The sequence below is a fragment of the Phyllopteryx taeniolatus genome, chromosome 4 (genome assembly GCF_024500385.1).
Source record: "Phyllopteryx taeniolatus isolate TA_2022b chromosome 4, UOR_Ptae_1.2, whole genome shotgun sequence".
In the NCBI taxonomy this organism is placed as follows: domain Eukaryota; kingdom Metazoa; phylum Chordata; class Actinopteri; order Syngnathiformes; family Syngnathidae; genus Phyllopteryx; species Phyllopteryx taeniolatus.
This window is the reverse complement of record NC_084505.1, coordinates 20,592,874-20,619,813: the sequence shown is the minus strand read 5'-3', so window position 1 is coordinate 20,619,813 and position 26,940 is coordinate 20,592,874. Positions and strand designations below refer to the sequence as shown.

At 43.0% G+C, this 26,940-nt stretch overlaps 1 protein-coding gene across 4 annotated transcripts in view; it reads left to right on the top strand.

Moving 5' to 3' along the window:
* fbxw7 (F-box and WD repeat domain containing 7) overlaps positions 1-26,940 on the top strand; it is a 109,701-nt gene that overhangs the window by 37,363 nt on the left and 45,398 nt on the right. The window contains exon 1 of one of the 4 annotated variants that reach the window (XM_061770439.1): positions 4,554-5,069. The exons of the other annotated variants lie outside the window; for them this stretch is intronic. Within the exon in view, the coding sequence (XP_061626423.1) occupies positions 4,569-5,069 (501 nt within the window). The 5' untranslated portion in view covers positions 4,554-4,568. Of the gene's footprint in view, positions 1-4,553; positions 5,070-26,940 lie in introns of those variants that run through there. 4 annotated transcript variants of the gene reach the window in all.

Genomic DNA, 26,940 nt, shown 5'->3' with positions numbered 1-26,940 from the left:
GTTACTGCAGACTTGCGTAGCAATGAAATCGAACCAGGAGAAAAGAGAATATCCAAAGTTTGGGATCATTTCACACACAGCCACCGGTGCACTTCCAATTGCTTTATTGAACAAGCGGTAACAAAATAAACACGTAACAAGCGCACATTCATACACTTCCAGCACGGCCGAAACTGACGCCCAGGGGCATTCGACGTGTAGACGTGCTAATGGCTAATTAACGACCAACCGATATTCTGAGCCAACAACAGCCGACCCTCCACTCTCATTCGCTGACTACCACATCACTCAACAGGCCGGAACCCCCCCCCCCCCCCTTTTTTTTTTTTTTTTTTTTTGGAAGTATGCAAAATAAATTTTTTTTGCGATTACTTCACTAATCGCTGGAATGGTCGGTAGGATAATGGAATTGCTCGCCCCATCTCTAGCAAACTTACATCAGTTGTTGTTTGTGAATTCATACATTTATTCTTATACTTTTTAAAAAATAATTGAAAAACGTAACAAAAAATGTTGGTCTTTATTTTGTGGCTGAAACATACTGATGGTATTTTAATGGATTTAATTGGGGCATTGATTGATTTGATCAAATGAGTTAGGAGCTTGGTGACGTGGGGGAATATTGATTCGGAATGAATGAATCCCGTAAACCAAGGTGACGCTATTCAGGCTAGAAATCTCTTAATATTGAAAGCTGCATGTCTGGTATGCGAAGTGTGTTTTAAGAGGACTTGCATCTAAACCATGTGGGTACTTATGTAGATGTTTTGCTTCTACTTTACAAATGGCCTAAACGCTGCTCCAACACACATCGAATGAACCAATTGTGAACACTTGCCACTCATCGCTCAAGGTTGAAATTACACGGACGCTCATTACATTTAGGCTCTTGAATAGAGAAATATGCGACGTGCACTGAAATTGTTCCTCAGCAATATTTAATTGTAATGAATATTTTTTTTTCTTTTCCGGCGGGGGGGGGGGGGGGGGGGGGGGGGCAAATGAAAAGTTTGTTGTCGTAGGTGGCAGCTTTTGCGCGTCAGCCTTGTCAGCTACAAAGGAGAAGTGTCGTCATCCTCCGCTCTGATCCAAATCTGTTTTTGTTCTAGTTTGAGTCTCATTTTGCACGCAATCCAGTGGACCATTTCCCAGCACAGCAGCCTTCCTTTCTTAGGTATTATATGGTTTCTCAAGGGTGATTAGTAGAACACCTCAGTGGTGCTCAAACTTGGAGTTCCACCAACATTTTAGAGCGTTTTAAACATTATCACACGTTTATTTTTTTCTCTGGCTTTTTTGGTGTTTGTTTTGGTGACGTCGGCACAAAAACGGTGATGGTACTGTGTAATGATAAGACCAGGAAATGTAACTTTGGAAAGGGCAATTTGAGCAGTACTACAGTGCGCTACCTTGACTTACTAGTGACCTGTCTTACGAGTCGAGATACGAGCCGTCGCTCAGATTGTTTGTTTGTTTTTTGTTTTTGTTTTGGTTTGGTTTGACTTAAGAGCAAAATTGAATGATGCGCGCTAGATGGTGGCGCTGTGTCGGTCCACCGTGTACCTTTACTGACGCTGGGCTGACCAGGCCAATACAAATTTCAGAAATAAATAGGATGAAATCAACACAAATCTGATCACTTGTGTCACAATTAATAATCAAATCACTGGGTTCGATCCTCCATCCTGCGAGTTTTACAGTATTAGTGGCTGGAATGTCAAATGTTACATATGCAATGAGACTGTACACTGCCCGGAAAAACATTTACATGCAAAACAAGTAACCACAGAAATGTTTTCTTAGTTTTAAAGAATACATTATAAATATACTAGGTATGAAATAATGAAACTTATATCATGAATATACGGGACCAGTACCGGTTCTGACAGGGCCAAAATAATTAGGCTCGTGGTGGTCTCATTGGGCCACCACTCAAAAAGTCCTGCCTGACCTTAACAAACTTCACAGCAAGCAACAGCTTGGCGCATAGTGAAATATTCTTCCAAAAGAGGCTTTAAGGTGTTTATTGTCACACCCAGTTGAAGGTCGCTGTCAAACCTTAGCGGCGACCACAATCAGGACACGGGCTATCGATGCAACAAAATGGATGGATGATGTGACTTGCAGAACGCCGCTGCTTTCCAACAGGGGGAGGCATTTATCCAAAAGGCTTCGCTTGAAAGTAACCCACTGCTTTACTACCGCCTCGGTGAGCTGTTACCTGTTTTGGGTCAGCCACATTTCTGCATTTCTATTCTAAGGGTTATGCCTCCGGTGTTTGGCTGGGTTTCCAGCTTCCCTGTTAGCTTCTTTTTCTGTGCAATGCTCATTTGAAGGCCATAAACGAGCGAGCGGGGAGGGAATGGGCAATTTGTTGGTGCAAATGACAAGCCGCGCTCGCAGTAAAGCATCTCTCGCTTTGCGTTATGTTGGCTATTTAGTAGGCATAATATTCTGGACAAGATACACAGCATCATCATCCTTTAGTGTTCTGTAAATTGACTGTCTGTTGTACTAGAGCGGCTCCAACTACCGGAGACAAATTCCTTGTGTGTTTTGGACATACTTGGCAAATAAAGATGATTCTGATTCTGATTCTGAGTTAATAGGGTGAGCCAAGGCTGTTATGTATCTGTTAACGAATTACTGCATACAACAGTATGCTTTACAAAATGCTAGTTAGGGGTAGGGTTGGGCATCGTTTGAATTTGAGCGATTCCGATTCCTCCGATTCTTTTAGTGGGCTGGGTCAAAACAGTTTGCATGGTTTAAATAATGGGTGTCCAAAGTATGAACAACCATTTTCTTAGCAGCATAGACAAAAATGAACATTTGCCTCTGGGTTCTGTATAACCAGTATCACTGTCAAACCTAGGAACTAAAAGGCAGTGTGTGTGGAACTAACCCAATTGACTTGAATGTTTCAGCTAAAAGTTAAATATAGCATTGTTATAATAGAAAAGAATTTCCACACAACGTTCATACTGAAATTCCTCTGAGAGACTTTACGTTCCGGCCTAGGGGCTCCTGTTTTGGTGAGCAACAGATTACGATGATGGGCTCACCGGTTACCTCCTCAATGTCCACATATGAGCAATTTGAACTGTGAGATGACAACATCCACCAATTGTGCTGAACATACTTTTACAAATTGACTGTGGGGGGTTGAGCTGCAGGGGTGTCCAATGGCGCGAGCTAATGCGTCGTGCCTGTATGGTCGGCTCCGATAGATGTTTTGGTGCGCTAATCCTCCTCAAACAATGATGGCTGTGAGAACAGAAGAGAGGTTAGGCCAGCTAATTCTTTCTCTGATCACTGCATGTTAGAGGTTTAAATGCACACAGGGAAAGTCTGTTGATGTTTGACCCCGCCCCAGTTGTTATCGCACAGCCACCATTTGGATGTCATGTACAGGTATATCTCAATTCATAAGAATAGTCTGAAAAACTTAATTTAGTTGGGTAGTTCAATTCAAAAAGTGGAAATCCTTATAGGGATGCATTACACACACTCAGAGAGAGAGTTCATGATTGTTTTCAATTAATATGTATGTACCTATATTACATATTTCATTAGGGCTGCACGCTATTGGAAAAAAATGACATTACAATGTGTTTAACCCTGCGATATAGACAGTGCAAAGTCTCCAACTTTAAAAATTCTTGCAATTTTGCAACTCTATCAACTGTGGGGTTAATCAATTTGTGATAATTATTTTGAAATCTCATGTGTTCTGAGCCAGTTTTGCAATAGTGGAGCACTACATTGGCTGTATCTAAACATCACGTTGTCTTCTTAAGACCGCAAACTCGTTGAGACGACCTGGTTGTGGTGAAGCCACATTTAAAGGGACAATACATTTTCTTGGCATCTTGTCACCAAAAGAACTGCTCAATGGTAGCTTAGGCTCCTTTACAAATTATTACCAAGGTTAAAGCATTTCATTTACTGTTATGTCCTGAATCAGTCAGTCCCCTCATGATCATGTTAACGATTGTTAACGATTGAATTTCCACTACTACAATTTTTGAATCAACGTACCTGTCAAATCGTAAATTGCGCCCGGCATTGGGTCTGCCTTTCAAGTAGTTTACATCATGTAACATCTTTTTGACTGGCACTTCACACATTCAAACTATAGCAGCAGAAAAGCCTCAAATCCTCATTCGAGCCATTTCCCCTTTTTTCTCAATCACTCTGCCGTAGTCAAATGTCAGGTAAGGGATTCTTTACTCTTACTGGTGGTGCCATTGGAGAAATGTCAGCCTTTCCACCCAGAAGAACGCAACATCATAGACCAATGTCCTATGCAAGCAATTAAAAAGCACATTTCAGAAATAAGATGATTCAACAGAATTTTTCCACATCCCTAGTACAACACTAGCCTGTAGGTTGTTTCCTTTTTTTTTTTTTTCAACCGTATTTGTATTATTTCAAATATTAACCTTTGACTACGATGTAATGATGTCCTCGGCCTCTTTGCTGACTCATATGTATTGATATTCCTGGAATGACCGTTGCCGTTAAGTTGTAAGGTCCCCAAGAAGGGGGGCGGGGGCGGGGGTCCGATGAGGATGTTCCTCGGACACGTGTGCTGCGGTGGGACGCATTCCGCAGCCGGAGGGTCACGGGAGCAGATTCCACAGCGCCTCCGGGTGGGCGGGGTCGGCGGAGGCCACGCGTCCGAACGGCAGCTGCTCGGCAGTGACGTCGCAGGCCAGCCACTTTTAAAGGGTGCCCGTCAGCAGGGGCGTTTGGACTCGACCGGTGCGAGGTGTTGGTGCCGCTTCTTCAAGCCATTAGAAGTGCTTGCTGACTTCTTCCTGGAACATGACTTGTTAGTTTCGGTTTCCTCTGCTATTGCAATGCTGCGGCATTGCCCTATCCCCCGTTTCTCTTCCGGCGGAGCCCGGAGAAAGACTGCAAATAATGGCAAAGACAGGACTTCCGCCAAAGCTCCACCGGAAAGCAAAACCCTCGATGTTGCCGACCCCGTACCCCCTCAGAAAATCCTCAGAATATTTAGTATTAACATCATCGCTCAGGGTTTGCCCTTCTGCCGCCGACGGGTGAGTGTTGAATGTTTTATGGTTCTGGCAAATGTTGTACGAGCTCCCAAAAACCCAGTGACAAATGACACATCTCGGACGTTTTGAACAACTCTTTAGCAGCTTTTAGTTTCAACAATTTCTGAGCTCTTTTGGAGCAAAACGATTGAGTTGGTCAGTCCCAATGTTGCCTATGCTGCGACAAATTCCAAAGTTATTTATACAATGACAATCATTGACGATGATACGATAAAGTGGTATTAAGTGAATATTGGCACGGTGTGGCCATTTTTCCGCTGTAGCTCCACCCATAGAAAAGCGACACAACATATGGCCTTAAAAAGTCTGTCGGCGATCAGCCTAATTTTAGGGTTGATGTTAAACTGTTGCAAGAGAAATGATGCGTCATATTTAAAATGGGAATATACAATGTACCACATCTGTCAGAATCATATGCTGTATTTGCACTGGTGTGGATTTATATCAAACCAGTAACAATAATGATCTGAATCAAGCCACAATCAAATAATCCACTTAAAATCTCCCAGTTCAGACAAATTGTATTGAAATGTTTTTTCAAGTAAACATAGTACTTGGCTAATAGTTACGCTGTCATTATATTTTAGTGTGCTCCGGACCAGGCACGGCGTCATAATAATTGGAACTTATAATAGTACCCAGGGCCGGCACTGGGTCGTGAAACGTCTTGGCCGATGTGGCTAAACGGTATAAAAATCTCCTAGCCACACTTGTGCGCCGTTAGCCGCAATGTCGTATGTTTATGTTTCGAAACCTTTTGCCGCACGAAGCCGATAAGCTTTAATGATGTGGGTCCAATGAGTAGAGCTGAACAATATGCGAAAATAATTGTCAGGTTTTGCGTGTGTTTCTTTCCAAACAAATATTGTGATTGTTATTTAGCGTACGATTGTTTGGGAGCAACTTTATCTTCGGCATTATTCACTAATCACAAGAAATAAATGATTTTTATAGTATGACCGACAGAACATCGGATATAGCAAACAAATCAACAACTATTTCCTGTAGGCCAAGCCTACATGTTATGGATATGAAGAAAAAACATCTTATTTTACGATTGAATTGTAAGAAGAAAAACCCTCAATCACAGTCGAGTATTGACTTATTGATTTAACTTCCTGCCTTGTAAAAATGGAATAATACTCTATGATGTTGCTCTCGTCAGTGGCAGTAGCACTTGTGTCAGTGGCAGTCGAGTATAGAGTTCGAGGGGAGAGTGACGCTTTTCATCACGTGCGTATAAAAGCGGTTCCAATGGTAAACTATATTCAATGTTGATTATCAATATAACGGTAAGAGTGTTACATTGATTCACTTATTTGATCTTAAGGAGTTGATAGAATTTCCTCAAATTCAAACTTTTTAGTTAAAGCTAAACGATATTGTAAAACTTTGCTAAATATTCGTAGGCTAAATTGTCAGCTAATTGATTTCAAAAGCAGAACGAAGTGGTCTAAATGACATGGGGGAGGGGAGAGAGGCTGGTTGGCCCCGTTAAACCCTGGTTCGAGCCAGCGCCGCCGACCAAAGTGGGATGAGAGGCTCTCGGATTGAGGATTGATGAAGCAGGCAGCTACTCGCTGTGAGAACTCATGTGCATTGAAGGACAATATGGGCTTCACCACATCCATGGGCGAGGTGGCGAATGGATAGCGGGAACCCTGTGTACAAAGATTAACTAACCATCTTTATGTGGAATTCTTGTTTTATAGTATTCTGGGATTTTTGCTTAGAAAAAAAAAAAGTGTTCCATTTGACAATTTACGTTAAAAATACCATTCCAGGTGATAATATAGCTAAAACCTTATTATCCATTCCTCATAATACCCAACAAAAATATTGAAGTAGTATCACGTGTCGCTTGCTATGACTTGTACTATAATGTATGTGAAATGGATTAAATTACTGTTTAAAAATATATTTTAATGAAAATTAAATTGATTAAAATAAGTCAGTTCATTGAAAAAAAAAAAATCGATCTTTTTTTATCAGCCCTCGTGATGGTCTTTAATTGCAACAAAGGTCATGCCCAAAATAGTCATGTTCTTTGAACTCGCCTTCATTGGTGCGCATTATTAATATCGGAATAATTCACAAAAGCCTCATTAACAATCTGCATGGTGCTCGCGGGATGAATACAACGATTTGCCTTGAATTACCAACAATACAAATCCAATTAGGTTGTAATTCATAACATCATGAATTTTCACTTAGTAATTGGCCTGCATGTTATTTCCCAAATGATCACATCTAATAACACCATTTAATCGGTCTAGATTAAATCGACAAGTCATTTGTTGATTATAGAAATGGAAATTGGAACGGTTGACTTTCATTAAAAAAAAAAAAAGGATTTGAATGACATGATTGAACTCGATGAGGAAAAACAAAAAACATTCTCCTGTTAATTACTCCTCGTCTTCCCTTCGTGATAACGATACTCCTCCGAAGTGTAGCTTATTCGCGGCCATGGAGGCGATGATTAGTGACTTGAAAACGGACGCGAAGCGAACGTTCGCCTCCGTGGCTCGGCATCCTATTTAGCAAGGTTAGCTGTAGCTCGTAGGTAGCCGAGGCGGCGCATAATAGCTTTCAATGAGCACTCGTCAGTAGTACCCGAACAGCAGAAAGCAGCGGCGATGGCCGACTTTTCTTTTCCATTTATTTTCCAATAGTGTACCCGACCACGTGCTGGCTGCAGTTTTTGCTTGTGTCATAACAACGTCCTGTTTCGGCTTTTTTATTTCTGTGACAAAAGTCTTTCAGCCGGAAACCAAAACTGCACTTTTGGGCCATTTTCAGCCAAAACATTTCGGTGGTTGAATTTTGGGGTGCATCAAGTAAAATACACAGATTGAAAATTTTCCAGTGAGAAGTTGACCCGTTCCTTCCAAACAGGAAATCCGGTCGGTCATTCGCCATTTTTCCTTGAAGATGCTGTTTTTCCGAGGGGTTGGCTTTAGGCTTCAGTAACCTTCGTATACAATTTCCACAAAATCTGACGTGTTTTTCATGACAGGACAGGACAGGACGGGGGAAATTCATGAAGAACCTACTCCCTGAAAGGCTTAGCTAGTAGGCTGTCTTGGGTTGAAGCTGCCGTTTTTGGGGGAATTTTTGGTACGAGGTTTCAGTACAGTGAAGCCCTGCATATTTGCGGATTTTGGGGGTGCTGAAATATCACCTATTTGCTGTTTTATGATCAGGCCTAAGCCATGTTTAATGCAGTGTTGCTTTGAGATAAGAGTTGAATTCGTTCCTTGACCGCGCTCGTAACTCGCTTATCTCAAATCACCTTTCCCCATTGAAATGAATGGAAATGCCATTCATCGCAAACAAAATTTGCAATGTTTTGTAATGTGAATAACCACTCTATATTATTAAAAAAAACATTAAGTAATAGCATTGCTTAATAATATTGACTTGATAAGCATTATACAGTTTTTGTTCCACTTCAATACACATTGTGCTGCTCCGACTGCCTTCGCCACCTGGGGGCAGTATAAGACAGACATACGGATACTGTACTGGAAAATCGGCTCCCCTCGACTTCTCAGTACAGCAGTAATATTAGTTATTCGTCGCAGAGGATAAAGAATCAGTCGTCATTTAGTGAGGCCAGGGCCTTGTGTAATCGGCCAAAAAATGCTTTGACGCCCCCTTTTGTCTTCCCCCTCCGACGTGGGTCTTCCTCGTGACAGGACTCAGAAAAATGAACAATCCTACGTTGTGAAACACACAGGCAGTCGGCCATTTTGCTTTGAAGGTGGATTTATTTTTTATTTTTTTCCGGTATTTTACCAGCAGGTACTTTTTTCTGTACTTTAGTGTGAATGAAGACCCAATTAAAAGGTCATCAGAGAGTCCTTCCTTCCCTTTGTACGCACATGATTAGGCATCCAGCTGTAGCAGTAAAAGTATAAATATACCAAATGATCAAGTAATCGGTACTATTACTTTTTCCTCGCCCAGCCCCACGCCTTGAAGTGCTGGCGTGCGCTGTAAGGTGATCTTGATGTTCCCACAGCAGCTATGTCCACGTCAACAACGCCAGGAGTGTGGGCTGAAGTGCTCAGAGTGCTTGGTTTCTGACTAAAGACCCTGTTTTTTAACTTTTTGCTTGGGCTGTGCCATGAATTGTGATTTGAGGGGACCAGTCTGAGAATATCGTCCTCCTTTATTCTGACAAGAATGACAGCAGAATGAATAGGAGAAAGTTGAGCAGCATCCAACACACTGTGGCAGTGGCAGTTAAGAAAGAGCGAGGTTGCTCGAAAGGAGGCAGCTGGTCCCGGCTAACGATGACTGCAAAACCAACCCGGGTTCTACCTTTGGCCACAGTATGGCGAGAGATCCTGCTTAAAGTAAGCCATTTTAAACGAAAAAGAAACACTTTTCCAGAGCTTTCAAATCATCCAATTATTTGTTGTTTCTTTCGGAAAAATAGTACAAGGAGTAATGATCCAATTCTGATTCAGAGGACATTCGTTACTGTCCACACGAATAACGAATCGGGATTTCGAGGGCGAGTCTGAGCCCTAGTTTCTCATTTTATATACCTCTCAGAAATGACCACAAGTCACATGATACCACCTTATCCAAGCCACGATGAAAGTCTTTGGCCACGATTAGATTTCGATTGGCCAGTTCAGACTATTTCTTTCTCTCTTTTGTAGGAAAAAAATGGCTCTTCTTGGCAATAGTAAAGGTAATTCCAATGTAGCCCTGCTTAATGTAATGATCAATGCTTGTATGTGGCCCACCATTTGTTGTAAGCAACCCAAAAATGTAGTTTATACATAAATGCAAATGCATGCATGCAATGTCGTACGTTTCAACTTTCATTTAGCCAACGATGTTATTTGTCATGTAAATATGCACGCTGCAAGCAAAAATGAGGCGGAAATGCATTTCTGTCGAGGTAAGCGAGTAAGGAGAGTGCGGCGGAATACTGCAGGCTTGAATTCTATCGCCCCTGGGCTTCAAATAACACAAGAGGGGACCGTCGGGGGGCATCGGCCATTGGCTATTCTGAGAAGCACACCCCATTCCCGGGCATATGGAGCCGCTCGGTCAGCTAGCCGATGCTTCTCGCCGCGGAGTCGCTCACTTCGTGTTTCCCCCAAATTTAGACACTACGCATGACACTACTGTATTGACTGTTGTTTTTGTATTTTTGGATTTTCTGGTCAAGTCTGAAAAGTAGTTTTTGTGGCGCAAAAATCCTTTCTAACCCAGCCAGTCCCAATGATGTCCTCATTTTTTCCAATTTAGTCCTCGTAAAGCTGTCCTGTATCTCCACATTTTAGGAGTTTTAAAAACTAGGCATAATCCTCCAATGTTTGATTTATTCATTGATTGCTCAGAATTCTGTCACATGGAATTGATTGTTGATCAAACTTCCGTTTTGAACAATTGAAGGGAGTGCAACACTCCGACAGAGTCATAGGTATGAGCCGCACAAATTGCTTTGCCAATGTCCCGGGGAGTATTTAAAAAAGAAAATATATATATATATTATTCTGCCCCCAAAAAAGCCAGTTTCATTTAGCGACATAAAAGTTGGTTCATGTGTCTGTCATGAGTAGACCCACAAAAAAGTCATTGTACAGACTTTTTTGTCTGAAAATACACAGGAAGTCTGTCATTTCAGTTTCAATCGACCATTTTATAGTCATTTTCACCATTTGCAGGGTTATTCGAAGAATTGGAATTGGCCAAGCCACAAGCCAATCTCTCCAATCGTTAGCAAATTTGAACGTTCCTCAGTCGACGGGCAGGCAACTTTGACATTTCACGAACCTCCAGCTTTCATCATTGTGTGTCGGTGTGATGATTCATCGTAAACTCTGAAACTCCACAAGGTCAGAGCTTTACTAAGCATCTTTCCTAGGCGCTACAGTTACTCCAGTCGACGCAATTTCCAGACTTTCCAGGATATGTATCCCTCCATATGGCGCAACCCAGATTGGCTGTGGCTTCGAGGCTTTCTTCATCTTCCTTTAATCAGTTTTGTCAACTTATTCCGCCTTCAGCAATGTTGAAGTTTCATCTTCTGCAAGTTTGGTCTTCTCGCAGCGACCTGACCGCCTCATCCGGTGTCTGTGTCGTTTTCCCATTAATGGCCTTCAGCAAGGTGGTCTTACGCACGCTGTACTCTGGTCATCAGCAAAGATGGCCTCTTAATCTATCTTGAACAGGCTGTTACCAATACAGTTTGCCTGATGGGGTGGCTATGGACCCGGCTGACTGCACTCATGGTGAACTGCACTGCGGTTTGGACATTTGCTGCAGTCCTTGACCTCTCCGGATGTTATTCCGCCCTACCCCTTTTTTCTCCTCTGCTGCGAGATATCTTGTTTAGCATCTTTTCTACAATCAAAAAAGAGCAGCGTGAGGGCTTTCCTCTCTGTTCAAACCGCACATCCTGCGGAGGCTGAAGAAGAAGGAAAAAAAAGCTCGAGCCATGCCTCTTCCCGGTATTCGTACTCAGCCGGTGCAGTATCAAGTGCATCTATATTTAACAGCAGTAAGGGAACGGTGTGTGTGTGTGTGTGTGTGTGTATGTAAATATGCATACCTCAGCGGGTGTGCCAGATGGCGAGGCGGAAATAAAAAAAAAAAAAAGTTTTGTAACAAAAGGATTCTTCCATTTAAAATAAATAAACAAATTGTACTAAATAAATAAGTTAAAAAACCTTAGTTTAGATCGACCTTTCATATAGCGTAATCCCTTGTTTACGCACATTGAATCGTGTGAAACACCAACAGCATTGCTGTAGTGATAAGGAAGAGTTTGGGGGCAAATATTTGTGCATAGTTTAGGCATGTAAACACCGCCATATACCTAAAGATTGGCACGCCCTTTACGCTGTTAATCCATCCTATGCAACGTAAATTAAACGCTAATGTCTCCTACGCTCTACTCCTTGAGACACTAGCATAGAAAGAGGAGTCCAGAACATTCAGAGGTTCACACATCACTCAATGCCAAACCGATATACCCATGCAAAGTAACTATTAGAATTGTATGCAGGCAAGCCAAATTAGCACGTGACTTTGGGAATTTGGACACGTCAGAAATTCATCTGATTGTTGAAGTTGTGTGAATAACAATCTTGCTTTATTTCATATTATATTTCCCCAGATTTTACAGCATGAGGTATAGTTCAAATATGCTGCAGAGTCCATGGAATGAAGGTCTAGAATGATCCTTAAAAATGACCACTGAATCCTTCAATCTGTCCAAAAGGTCTTAATAATGCCACACAAATATTGCTGAATTTTCTTTGGAAATCTTTGTGACTGGAATTAATGAGCATTTTAGCAGAACACATATACCAGAAATATAATTACAATTATAATTTTCCATATCATCCCACTTTCTATTATACCTCTACCGAAGTTTATGACTTGCATTTGCCTACCTCGAACTTGAAAGATAAGTCAATCAAAATCTTGACTAAACACCTCAATGATCCCTCATGACTCAGAATCAGGCTTCATTTGCACACCGTATAGCCTCGCTTTTGGCCTCTTCAATTAAATACTCCCGCAGTCTGGGGGGGTACTTCACTGGAACTTCTACCTTGGATGACATTGATAACAATTACTGCCAAGTGAACAAGTGATGATATTTAGTGTACATGAGATACGTGCCTCTTCATCTGACTCCGGGTTGAAGCATGTACAGTGATGTGAGTCCTTGTGTTTGGTAGGGCACGCAGAAGGTTGCCAAGTTCCTGCCGTCGTCATCTGTATTCTTTACTTGCGCCATTTTATTACTTTGTCAGATTTGAAAAATGTCAGTTTAAAATGGCAACATGCCATCAGTAGACTCCAAAAAGTCTCAAGAACCTCGGTCTTCAAATACACAAGTCTGCCATTTTGCTTTAAAGAGGTCATTTTGCTCATTTCCAGGTGTCCTTCAAAGACTAACTTGTCTTGTAGGTTTTTTCTCTCATTATTACTAAATTTGAACGCGCTAAACAAGACCGATAGACGCCGCTAAAATGCAAAGTGAGTTTTCATCATTGCATGTCATGTCGCTTAATTCAAAGAACTCATTCAGTCAACTCCACAAATTCCGAACTTGTTTTACTCCTTGCCCACAATGGGACCGTTCACCAATAAATGCCTAGAAATGTTTTTACTCTGTGCACAAGTTGACAGTATAAGCAAAATGATGGTACGTGCGTACTGGCCAATTTTCGTTTGTGAGCCCCGCCCTCGAGCTGGAATCTCCATAAACCGCGCCACCGTTTCCCTATAAAAGGGTCTGAAGGTCACAAGAGACGTTAGCATTCTTCGTCTTGATCCTATTTTTAAAAGGTTGGCATCATCGTACGGCTTGTCAAACAGAGAAACCACCAACAACATATAATGATATTCATCATTATATCGAGCACTGGCTGCTAGATGCATTCCACACGTCCACCATCCACACGCAGACGTAATTGTGAAGATTACTCCACGGCGGACTAATATGGGGGCGCATTGGCCCGATGTTCCGCCTGTCGCAGAAGTTGACGAGACCAGAAAAAACACTTCTGTCGCTTCTGCTGTTAAGAAGTCACGGTACTTTTACTCCGTGACAATGATCTAAATGTCACTCGTTACTTTTATTCATCAGCTATTGCTTATCGACCATTTGGTGCGTGAGACGACGACTTCAGTGTGCGCCAATCCAGTTTAAGTGCTAGTGACGTTTAAGTCTAGTTCACCAATCAAACGACACAAGAAAGTCACATGACCTCACCCAAGGTCTTCTATTGGGTCTTCCCGGGCATAGGTATTAACACTAGATTAGCCAATCCGGCTGACTGTGGTGCCAACGTGGCGGCCATGTTGGGAAGGTTGTCGACACCGCGCTACTCTTCTTCGCAACAGCTTTCATGGATTGCAGCATTTGTCTGGCACCGTCTGCCCAAACGGGGATATTTCAGCTGTAGAAAACACCGTGCAGTAGATTTCAGATGTTTTGACACACGCATACATACACACGGCAACAACAGAATTTGCACATTGACATTTTATTTTGTAATATATCTTTTTTTTATGTTAAAAAAAACCCAATCCGAAGTTACTCAGTACTTATTTCACTGTGTACCTTTTACCCTCAAGTAATTTTTTGGAGGACAACTTTTACTTTAGTCACATTATTGCCAAGTAACAGTACTCATACTTGAGTACAAGAGTTGGCTACTCTCCCCACCTCTGGAGTGGACATCCTCGATTGCAATATTTTTGCTCATCAGATCAGGCAGTGGTCTTTTGTATTTTCGTGTTGAGGTGCTGCGGGTCGTGGCCCCTCGTTGCGGTCCCAGCGGAACCGCGAAGCACACGTAACATCGGCGACAAGAGTTGATCCACTAGTACGTTTTGTATTCATTGGGAGACGCGCCTACAGTTATCTAATTAGTTCACGCATGTTAATGTTCAATGTATGAAGCAACAGAGCGATGTTAGGGACGATGTCACAACACAGAATGAACTCACTTCAAATTCAGAAATGGACAAACCAAACTGAAAAATATTGTACTTATTAATATTTTCTTGGAGGATGCATTTGAGATTAGCCTTTGCAGTTGGTAATAGTGAAACAGACAATGATTTGAGTTCATTCTTTTCCAGAATGAGCGTGCTTAAAGAGGCGGATGCTATTCATGTGGCACAGCTCGAAGCAGGTGGAGGTGGAGGTGGAGGTGGAGGTGGAGGTGGAGGTGGAGGTGGGGGTGGAGGTGGAGGTGGAGGTGGAGGTGGGCCTGGCTCAAGTTGGAGGCCAAAACGGAAAATGGACAAAAGAAAGAGGCAAATTGAATTTGAATCTTAAATTTGTACATCAACATGTGCTTGAGCGGTGTAAAGGAGTTTCTCCGCGTGAAGAAGCCTTTTTTGTTTTCATTTTATGTTTTGGCCTTATTGTACTCTTCAGTCTTCCTGATTGCTTAATTTATGTTAATATAAAAAAAAAAAACATTCTCTGCAGGGGCCCGGGGGATTGTGGAAGGGTCTTACCTAGTCCTGCTGTACCACAGGAGGGGGTACCTTGGTTTTGAAGGTCATCGTTAGGTTCGTGCTTGGTACAGTAAGGGAATTGTTTCGTCTTTTTTTTTTTTTTTTCTCCGCCATGATGCCAAAAGCTAGCCAAGGCCTAGCTGCACCGTGTTGGTTTATAGTGTGTGTGGCTAGAGCCTGAGGCATTTACACTTTCCGTGTTCTGTGTGGGAAGTTGGCCCACTTCTGAAAAATGGGGATACATGTACTGTTACACCCCTGCTGCCCAACAAAGTTACCAAACCAAAACCTATGCAATGACAATTTGCGTTTGAGCTCAAAGCAATAAGGCAAGAAAGGACACACAGTTTGCATTTCCTTTCCACCCTATAAAGCAGTTCCTGTGTCTTAGCATAAGGTATGATTTTGTTCTGTCAAAATACGCACAGAATAAAGAATGATAGCACACTTGTCACACTGGCTGGAATCGCTCTTTTATAGGCAAATGCAGAATAAATCTTACTTACTTACTGTGACAACCTGGGGTGTGGCTTGGGCATGCGACAAAGCAAGTCACTACTCACTACTCATTAGCAATGTATTTATTTTTGAGGCGATGTACAACAAATTATTGGATTTGAAGACTCCAAATGAAAGGCGCTCGCCGAACTCTAAGATTGATGACTTTTTCTATGTACAATCCAGGCTTATTTGTCTCAAATCCATCAATCTGTGTTGTTGAGCACCTCCTCCCAAGTGTGGCCTATCAAGACGCTGATGAGACAGCAGGATTATTGCACAGGTGTGCCTTTGGCTGCACAGCCCACAATAAAAGGCCACTCGAAACTGTGCACCGGTCGGTGTTCCCGAAAACAAGCGAGTTTTGGGTGCGATCGCCATTTGCCTCATACAGTGCAACGCATCTCCGCAGTTGATCAGGCTGTTGATTGGCCTCTGTAATGTCGGTCCACTCCCCTTCAAAGGCTTTGTGAACGGGTTGGATATTTGCAGGAGGCGGAACACCCCGTCGGACGGAATACGCCCATCCTGAGCATCCGAGCAAATAACCTTTTGTTTGGGTTGTTGGTTTGAACCTTTCATGAAAAGTGGGAGCAAGAACAAATGGTTGAATGTATAGTGTCTATTCACTTTGTAAGACATGTAGAGGCCACTTGAATATTTTGCATTTGGAACCTCCTAAACCTCGCAGACTAAAATGTCTTTTCAGTTGCACTTCTCTTCTGCTCCTAAAGCCAAAACACTGAAATTGCAGTAAAAGCCCTCAGCGGATACCGATCTCGACCTGAAATGGATTTCTGTGAGCCAAAAGCGAGTTGGCCTCACAAACATCACATCACATCACACGGGCCACAATAAAGACCTTCATTACACCTCTTCTGCCCCACAGTCACACAAAGGTCCTTTAATAGAATCATTAAATCACCCGAGTCGCTCCGTAACGTTGCCCAATCAACAGTTTGGTGTTGTTGGCGCACACATTTTCTCTTTTCTACCTGCAGGCCAGTGAGAGAGTGCTTTTGCGCCATGCGTCAAATTTGATAAGATCGCACTTTTTATTCTGCGCCAATGGTGTGTGTGAAAAGGTAAAAGCTGGAAGAACTGCGCCAATTTGGAGATGGGACCACAAACACTTCAATGCCATTATGACCTCATTTTCCATTTTCCGCCGCCCATCTTGGAAGGCAGGAGTTCATCCCGAATCTCACTTTGATCGAATGCCAAGGGGCTCTGCTGGTGTTGTTTTTTTTGTAATGACAAAGGCATGCGCCGCACCTAACTTTCAACCTTTCGAGCTATTCTACCTTCTCCGATGAGGGAATGCGGTCCATTTTGCAGGCGACTGACGGTTTTTGCTGCAAACCAGACCCAATTCCGAACGACTGACAAAACTGACTCTTGAGTAAACCAGCGCCTCTCCGTATGCCACCGTGTCAGTGTAACACATCATCAAAAGGGGACGAAAAGCCCCTAAGGGAAAATCATACCACCGATTTTTGCAAAAACAACAATTACAGTAATAATCAAAATCCAAATCAACAGTGTTTCGGCTAATATTTTCTGCTCATATTTAGCCAAATGCTTCAGAATTCATTGTTTGGTGCGTCACAGTACAGATGGACAATGACCCGGAGCATACTGCGAAAACACTTTTTAAGGCAAAGAAGCGGAATGCTATGCAACGGCCAAATCCATCACCTGACCTGAAGCCAATTGAGCATTTCACTTGCTGAAGGGAACGAGACAGAAGCAGGCCTGGTGTTATCTCGGCATTCAAGGCTTCATTCAGGCTGTAATTGACTTCAACTTTGTGATTTGCAACCAAGTGTTCAAAAGTAAAGTTTTATTTATGAGTGTTAAATTGTCCCATTACATTTAGTCCCTTTTAAAAAGAAAGTGAATTCTTATATCGGTCGCCAGATTTGGATGTAAATCCCCTCAAAAGAAAGCTTCAAGTCTGCAGCTAAAGGATAGATAGCTTCTTTGTTTCATTGAAAATCCATTGTGGTGGTGTTTAGAGTCAAAAAGATAGACATTGTGTTGATGTATGGACCTGACTGTACATTTGCCAGCTTGACATTGCCGCAAGCCCCTCACTAACAAGAAATCTGTTCCCTTTTCTCCCCGGTTGTCCTGCCACCAACCACCCTTCTGCTGTGAAACCACATGAACACACAGGTAAGCAAAACTTGACTTGTTTCACTGCTTTTTCCCCCCATGTGCATGTATGAAGGGGGAAAAAAGGGTCTTTTGGCATGAAGTTTTGATTTACGATGACAGATTCCACAGGTATTCTAAATGTTTGATTGTCGCCTCCAGGGGGCAGCATGGCCTCAAAATTCGAGTGCTCTGTTCTTGTCCGTCCTGTTTCAAGGGGGGGGGGGGACTCTTCACTGTCAAATGTCGGCTGTGCTTATCGACTTGAATGGTCTTCCCACCTATGTAGCTAATTTGTGAAATTGCAGCCACTTAACACACACTCGTCAGACCAGTCTCCTATTTTTGAGTATGCGTAAGTAACATTTGTGCTGATTAGATGCGCCAAGCAGTCTCCCCCCGCATGCAGATGCTAAAAGCTTGGGTAAATATTCCGCTTGTACTGTGAGTGCACTCGCGGTAGCAACACTGCATTCATAAGTGAGTTTGAAGGAGTCCTTCGCGCGTTAAAATGAAGCTGCCAACAACCTTGGATGACTCATCACAAGGGCGTTGTTGATCAATCAAAGGAAATGGTTGAAAAGTTTGAAAAATATTCTTCACTGATGCTCCGACCAAAACTCGTACTTACCTCATAAAGGTTTTCTGAGAGACATATCTGAAAGCAGTGGCATGTTTTTACAAGTTAACGTCGTCGCTACCAGAAGACAACCTCGTCCACTTCATGACGAGTTTGACTTTTAGCATAATAAGCAAAACAACCAATGAAAACATGTCTTCTAAGGCCGTTATTACAACAAGTACAGTAATATATATTCCTTATTCACTCGTGAATTTTTCTGTGGAACCTTTCCCCAGCTATTTGCTCAATAACTCAACAATTTGTGGCTTTTGTGCTCATTTTGAAACCTCCATAAGATGCTGGCTTTTACAGGCAGTGGACATTGCTGCTGCTACTTTGTTTCAATAACCCAACAGCCTTTGATAATAATGCGTTGAACAGATGAACAAAGGTATCTTTTAGGGTTTGCTTTCACACAGCCACGTGGCGTCCCAGAGTCACATCGTGATATATACGTCAGTCAGATGGCGTCAGTGTCTGGTTGGCGTGTCGGAGAAAATCGGACAGTTGCTTTTGACACACAAAGGGTGGGAGAAAATAGCGCTTGATTACACTCACTCACTTCAGTCCCAATCTGTTGCGTCCTGGCCCAGATGTTCTTAGTGGAATTCCTTTGGTTTTTTTTTTGTTGTTATATTATTTATTTATGTATTTATTGGGGGGGGGGGGAGGGGGGGAATTGTTCCGTTATTAGCTTCGCTTGTGCCAGAGTTTTAGCGGGTTTGCCTTGAGAGTCCGGCAGTGCCTTACTTAGCTGGATGAAGTCGTGTGGGGAATAGTCAAGGAGCTGGCACAAGCTTGTGTCAAAAAGCTTGTTTTCTCCATGCAGCAGTACCTTGACTTAGGAGTGCCCCAATTTACGTCTTTGATTACGAGCGCGCTTCAAATATGCCGATACTCAAGTGAAAAAAAACCGGAGCAATGCCCAGGGATGCACGGTAACTTTGCCACCGATACGATAACCGATAACTTGCTACTTCTCCAACCTGACACCAATAACCCATGTATTTTTTTAATGGTTTTAATGGTTCAGGGGTCTTAAACGATTTCCTGGTAAAGTGATGGAAGACGAGCGTGGGGACCCCTTACCCCTTATGTGTATTGTATTTAATGGGGTTTTATATCAAACCGGTCATAGAATAGAATGCCTTTTTATTCATCCATACATCCCTTTTCCACACTGCTTATTCTCCCTGGGGCGCGCGAGGCTGTGCTGGCACCTATCTCGGCAGACTTTGGGTGGGAGGTGGGGTACGCCCTAAACTGGTCGCCGAGCGCACATGGACAAGCAAGCATTCACATTCCCACCTACGTACAATTGAATCTTCAGTTAGCCTACCATGCATGTTTTTGAAATGTGGGAGGAAAGCGGAGTGCCCGGAGAAAAGCCACGCAGGCACGGGGACAACACGCAAACTCCACACAGGCGGGGCCGGGGATTGAACCCGGGTCCTCAGAACTGTGAGGCGGACGCTCTGACCAGTGGCAGGCGATGATCTTAACCACCAGTGTTATACAGTGAGCTTGAGATGTGACGTATAATTTACTTTATTGTGCAATCAACATAACTTTTTTTTTTTCTTTTCTAACTTGAATAATACACTTGTTCAAACGTTCGAAGGAGGGCTGTTGTGTGTTGTGATATTAGTTCTATTAGTAGATTATCTAATTTAGTGTCCATTCAGCAAACACTGGAGAGGAAGCTGAATAGGAGCGGCGATGTGTGTTGCGTTACATTTGAGCTTAGTTGTTAGTCCGCCCAGACAGCCGCATTGGAACTGATAAAGCCTCCGCTTGCTCCTCTGTCGGCTGATGCTGCTACGCGAGTTCGCTGCTTCGTAGGCCAAAGCCCTTAAATGTGCACGTACAACGAGCAAACTCGGAGTGACCGGATCATCGTCATTTCAGCAAGTGCTGGCGATCATACGCTAATGTACTTATAGTGACTATTTTGGGTTTCATAGGTCCGCCCCGACAACCGCATTTCCACGGCCGATTAAGCCGACTACGCTTGCTCCTCTGTTGGCTTGAGCTGGTACGAGAGTCCGCTGCTTTGTAGGACTCCGGGTCTTGCCGAGCGCTGCGCGCCACCTGGTCGCAAGGGGTGTTGTTACGATCTAAAAAATTTCATTTTTAGCTAGTGCTGGCGTTCATATGCTAAATTACTTTGGATATTGACTACTTTTGGTGTTGTGGGCAAATAATTTGGATGAAAATATTCATGCCTCTCACAAGCTAATGTAACGACAGTTGCTGCCGACTAGCACACCGCTGCATCGTACGTCTTTTATCAGTAGAGTTTTTTCAATATCGGACCAATGAGCGGGACTTCATTCCCCCCGAATATCGGTCCGAATATCGGCAAACTGCCACTTGTTGTCAAGTGAGTTGAGTCACCTGCCACTGTACAGCGGTCGTATCTCAAGTTCGGGCGCGCAAGTCAAAGCATCTTACGATCGACTCTTATCTCAAACAACTCGGAAGGCAGGTCACTCATATCTCAAGGCAACGCTGTAAAAGTGCATTGAGTTAAGAACTTGGTCACGGAAAGAATTAAACACAAGTCAAGGCGCCATTGTATCAGTCGGTCATAAGGCTACGAAAAAGAAGACTCCATTCTACATAGTTCATACTTTTACTATTTTGTCAATGAGAAATAGCAAACGGCTCGTTAGCCCTGTTGTAAATTGTTTTATTATGGCGACGACAGCTTAACAGTCCCGGCTTTTATGATGTTATACTGGGCCTCGTTATTCCTGATGTTTAGTTAGGAAGAAAAAGAAAAAGAAAAAAAAAAAAAAACCTTGTTGGAGAAAGAGGGTGCAAACGGTTAGTCGGTAGTGTGGGGAAAAAAGGGCGGGATGCTCTCTGAATGTCGTCGGTTTCATTCAAGAAGCATCCCTAATCACCTTCCGCTTTGCTGTGTCCATTAGCCTCCAGTGGCAGCCCCCCACCCTGCCAGCTCTTTATCGCTATATTTAGTAGTATGACTCAGGCCAGTTTTCACCTCCTGCTGAATGCACGTATTTGTCCTCAAAGAAATATTGCCTCCTGGGTTTTCCCAGCCTAGAGTAGAATTCACAGAACCCTTATCTTGCTTTGGGCATACCAGCTGGCCAAAGGGGCTCAAAATGTACAGGGTTCCTTAGTCTATCACTAAAAACTATGCTGACGCTGTAGTAGAGTCATAATTACAGGAAATATATCAGTGAAAAACACTTCGAGGGCTGCCCTCGTAATCAGAAATCCCCCACATATTCATGGTTCGGGATTCACAAATTACCCTATTTGCGCATTTTCTCTTGGAATATATCCTCCTTTCTCTCTCTCTCTCTCTCTCTCTCTCTCTCTCTCTCTGAAAAACGTGCCTATTTGCTGTCAATTACTGGAGACAGGGCTCTGTCCCTATCCTTTGTTAATAGAATTGTCTCTTAAAGCTGGGCATGGCATTTTGCAGCATCTCCTTTAGACTTCAGTTTTACTGGTAAGATGATATGATTTATTAGTCAGGAAATGTACTTGAAATACAGCCTTCCCCCCCCCTTCACCGTACACATCTCCCACCCATCTGCAGTTGAGTAAATATATCTCACCAACCAGTGTAAGTAGCCATGCCCGAAAAATGTGGGTGCTTTTTGTGTTCAACTCGCACTTTAAACTCAAAAGAAGAGATGTATTCTATTCTTAGAATTAGGATATCTGCGTTCACTTGATGACTGTCAGTGTCAGTTTTATCACTTGTCTAAAAGTTGACTAAAACCATCTTGCTTTGACAGGATTACCAATGAAAACGAATTATACCAGGTCATCACTTCTGACTCAGCCTTTAGTTTTGTTCATTTGCACTCCACGCAGCTAGTAGAAGTTGCAAATTGATCCAATAGTAGAAAGTGGGGATTCGTTAGCGAACCGTGGCATCCTTAATGCCTCATTAGTGGATACTTTTTTATTTGATTTTAAAGGAGACTTTAAAGTTGGACTTTTTTTAAACCGTCTGTGAATCAGTGAACATGCTTGTGAAATGTCAAGAATCCAGAATTATGGAACAAATTAAACCAGGGCCGGCCGGGCAAACATTTATGCACAAATTGTCCGTTGGTACGAATGTGAGTGCGCATGGTTGTTTGTTTCTATGTGCCCTGCGATTGGCTGGCAACCAGTTCAGGGTGGACCCCGCGGGCCTCCTGCCCGCAGTTGGCTGGGATAGGCTCTAGTGAGGATAAGCGGTGTAGAAAATGGATGGATAATTGAATTTCTATCATTTTGAGTTACATAACTATAGGAAATCATTTTAAAAAATTATGTGCATTTAATTATATTTTACAACATAAAATACCGTAATTACAATTCTAAATTTAACAACAAATATAGATTGTAACCTATTATATATCGTAAACAGTTTGTACAAAAGTCATTTTATATATATATATATATATATATATATATTATTTATATAATGTGAGTGCGAATGGTTGTTTGTTTGTATGTGCGCTGGGATTGGCTGGCAACCGGTTCAGGGTGTGCCCCGCCTCCTGCCCGATGACTGACAGCTGGGATGGGCTCCGGCACGCCCGCGACCCGCGTGAGGAGAAGCGCGACAGAAAATGGATGGATGGATGGATAACCAATCTTTAAGAATGCGTTTGTAATGAATCATAATGGCCGAACCAATTTGTCAAAATATGTATTTTGAAATGTACAGTGGTGCCTTGAGATCTGAGTGACCCAACTCACAAGGTTTTTTGAGAGAGGAGCCGTCATTCGGCTGATTTCTTCTTTTTTTGTTTATTTTTTTTAAATTAATTTGTTTTAACTTGCTAGCGTAAACTATGCTAGCGTTGTATGGTGGCAGTGAGCTCAATTCAACTCTCATCACAATAAGCAGCAGTTTGGCCAATATTGAACAATTCATCAAAAAATAGTCCTCAAGCTCTTGAATGCAACTCCTAGTTGAAGTTTCCTCTAAAAATAAACCCCACAAAAAAAGAAAATTACACTGTATTTTTAAAACACAGCTTCGGCAGTCTGCTTTGCTTAATGCTAACAACCAATGCAAAACACCATTGACATGCTAACGGTTAGCATAGATAGTTGCAGTTTTAAAAGCAACGCATATTTGAACACAGATGGTGGAGAAACACATTTAGACAGATAATTTTACAATACTTACACGGATATAGTCCTCTTTAACCTCTATGAAAAATGACTAATATTACAGTATCTTACAGTCACTTAAGAGTAGTAGTACAAGTCTATTCTTTGTATGTGTCACTCTGCATGACTGTACTGTATTACACTGCCTCCTGGTGGCCAAGGTGGGTAGACAAGAAGCGGCACAATGAATTAAATTGCAGCATTAAATCATGATGCACATACTATTTCATTCTTTAAATTCTATGCAATTGTTATTACCTTTTTTTTTTAAAATAAAGTACAATATAAACAAACATTTTGTATTTGTCGGGATGATGGGACGGATCGATGGTATTCCCATTAATTTGAATGGGGAAAGATGATTTGAGAGGTTTTGAGTTACGAGCATGGTCACAGAATGAGTTCAACTCTTATCTCAAGGCACCACTGTCGTCAGCTGGGCTAGGTAGCGGCCCACTTGTCCTCATGAGGACACGCGCTATAGAAAGTGAATGGATGGTATTTACGCATAATACAATCATCGATACGCGACATGGTGATATGAGCCCTAGTGAGCGTACCAACACAGCTGATAAAGCTTTTTCCAATCGCTTGTTACCAAAGGCCGTGTTGTGTTGCACCGCATAACAATCAAGTAGTTTTGCCGTTTGATTCGCAGGCAGATGCGTTGGCCAATACTCTAAAGACACGCTTGCTGTTTCCTTCAAAGATTGTTTCCACTCTGCCGGGGCATGAAATTTCCACGTGAGATCTTATCTTTGTTCTTTGGAAGGTGGGGATTGGCATCATCCCCATGAAATTGAATCCTTAATCAGCACGATCTGCTGAACGTCTTCACTAAATTGCCAGCCGCGCGCGCCTCGCCATAAACAGCGAGCCGGAGCGTTATCCCCGGACGAGGCCAGCGGCGCTCACTGCAGCCTGGAGGCCAGCATGGAGAGAATCCTGTTGCCAGGCAACAAGTTTACGGATGAAGGGGTAGGGGGGGTATGTGGCTAGTAGCAGAGCAGAGTCCTCCTCTGTTGCCCACGCCCCTGCCTGTCCTCTGTCGTCCGGACGTCGTGATTGGATCTGCAGCTCGCCTGGCCTGTTCATGTATTGATTTGATTTGAGTCTGCTTGGTGCTTCCAGCCAGCGCCTCCTTCCATCCGCAAATGTCTGACATCAGTCAGGCTGACTGCTCTCGGGCTGCCAGAGGGAAATAAAAGCTGCAGCACTCGTCACGTACAAAAAAAATAAAAAAATATTCCAGTTAGGCAAAAACTAACAAGACGCCAGAGAAGAGACTGCAGTGCAACTGAGGTTCTCATGAGGTGAACTGACATCCGGCCCAATACGATGGCATCTCGTGACATGGTGCATGATGGCTTTGCTTCATTTGGAATAAACCTCCTATGAAAAAAAAGAAAGCAAAAGAAAAAGGTCCACTCCAAATTGTTTGATGCCTGCTGAACTGAGCTCTCATGGGGCAGAGTGATGTCTGGCACGATATGCTGACGTCTCAGATCAGGTCACGTATGATACAGGTGCATCTTTTGGAATGGGTGTTGCAAAGAAATGCACTAATCCTCATGTCTCATGAGGTCTGCTGAAGTCAGTTGGGTACGACGTCAGGACGCGATGACTATGCATCTTCTCGTATGAGTGGTGTGACAAAAGTCAAAGACAAATCAAACTCCTGGCACAATATGCTGGCGTCTAGTGAAATCATGCACGACGGCTGGTTATATTTTGGAATAAGAATCGCAAAAAAAGCCCAAGTAAAAGAAAAAACACGGAGCTCATTCTTAAGAACTCACTAAACTGAGCTCTTGTGGGGTGTACCCACATTTGGCACAATATGATGATCTGCTGGCATAATGGTGGTGCATTTTTGTCAAACGAGTGTTGCAATAAAAAAAAATTTTTTAAAAGTGCCCAGCAGACCCTGAGGTACTTTTAGAGTATTCTTCCCTCGCCGGAGTGTCTTCTCGTGAGGTGTTCTGGCCGTCCGGCACGATATGAGGTGTGACGTCGTGCATCTTTTGGAATGGAAGTGTTGCAAAAGTAGACACAAATAGCCAAAGAAAAAGTGAAACGCACACCATCAGCCTTTGATGGTTGCTGAACTGACCTCGAGCGTGGTGAAGCAAAATATACCCAGTCTTTTGACATGCCAGCCCTGCTGACATGACGATTGTACATATTTGGGGATGTGCGTTGCAAAAAAAAAAAAAAGCCAAAGAAAAAGCACCAGCGCGCGTCATTTGACAGTTTCTCTGCCTGGCGACTGCGTCTTTGTGGAGTTCTGCACATCTACGGTGTCTGCTGCCTTTTATTTGTTTCCTGAATGTGTAATCTGCCAAGTCGCCCCGCTGTGAAGGGGGCCCCTTGTTCGTGTCGTCTGCCCGGCAATCCTTTGGCCTCTCGTGCACATTACCATACAGCTGTCCTGCCGGATGTGGTTTGAGACGTAGCCACAGCAGATGGAGCGGCCCAGATTAAAAGCACCATGCGCATGGTCACCTTTTGTCAAAAGCCGCAGGTCATTTATAGTGTCGTGTCTTGGATTGGCGTAAATGGGCCACACCTCCCCTCTGTGCGAATTCAATGGGCAACCCTTAGGCTAACGATCATTTTTGTGCTCGTATAGTCATTTAAAGCAGGGCAAATAAACCCGTTAAATGTCTATTTAGAAGGCTTTCCCCATACTAAAAAAAAAATTGCATTCCTTAGGGGATGAAACCCAAAATTCAGCAGGTATGTCTATCTATCATGAGTCGAGTCTCAAGAACCCAAACAAACTCAAGAAGTCAGCCATTTTGCTTTAAAGTGGCAATCTTCAAAGAGGAACTTGTCTGGAAGCTACCGAATTTGAACCGCGTTCTACAGGACAAATGGGTAACGCTAAATTACGGAAAATGATAGTTTTTGTAGTTGTGACGTCACTCGCCGTAGCGTTAAACATTTTAGTCTGACACAGGAAGTCTGCAATTTTGGTTCAAAGCGGCCATTTTAGGGTGATTTCCAGGGGTCCTTCGGAGGTGAACTGGTTTTTTATCACTGTGTAAACACGCTAAATTCCAGCAATTTCTTGTTTTGGTCAACACGAAAGTCTTAATCTCAAAAAGACCTCCCTGAAAAGACACAGGAAGTCCAGCATTTTGGGTTGAAATAGCCATTTTAGGCTCAGGTCGGCAAGGCTCCTTCAAAGATAAACGCAGTTTATCGCTGTTCATAACCGCATCGAAGGCCGGAGGCTGCCCATCCCTGATTTAAAGGCACAGTGAATGCGTTGTGTCTGCACCGTTCCAATAGAAGGGCATGTTTCCCTTTTTCCGTGCCATCTGCTGCCTCAGTGTTGTAGACACTCCATAAATCCTGCTTAGCTCGCCTCAGCCCAGGGATTCCCAAACTGCGCTTCGC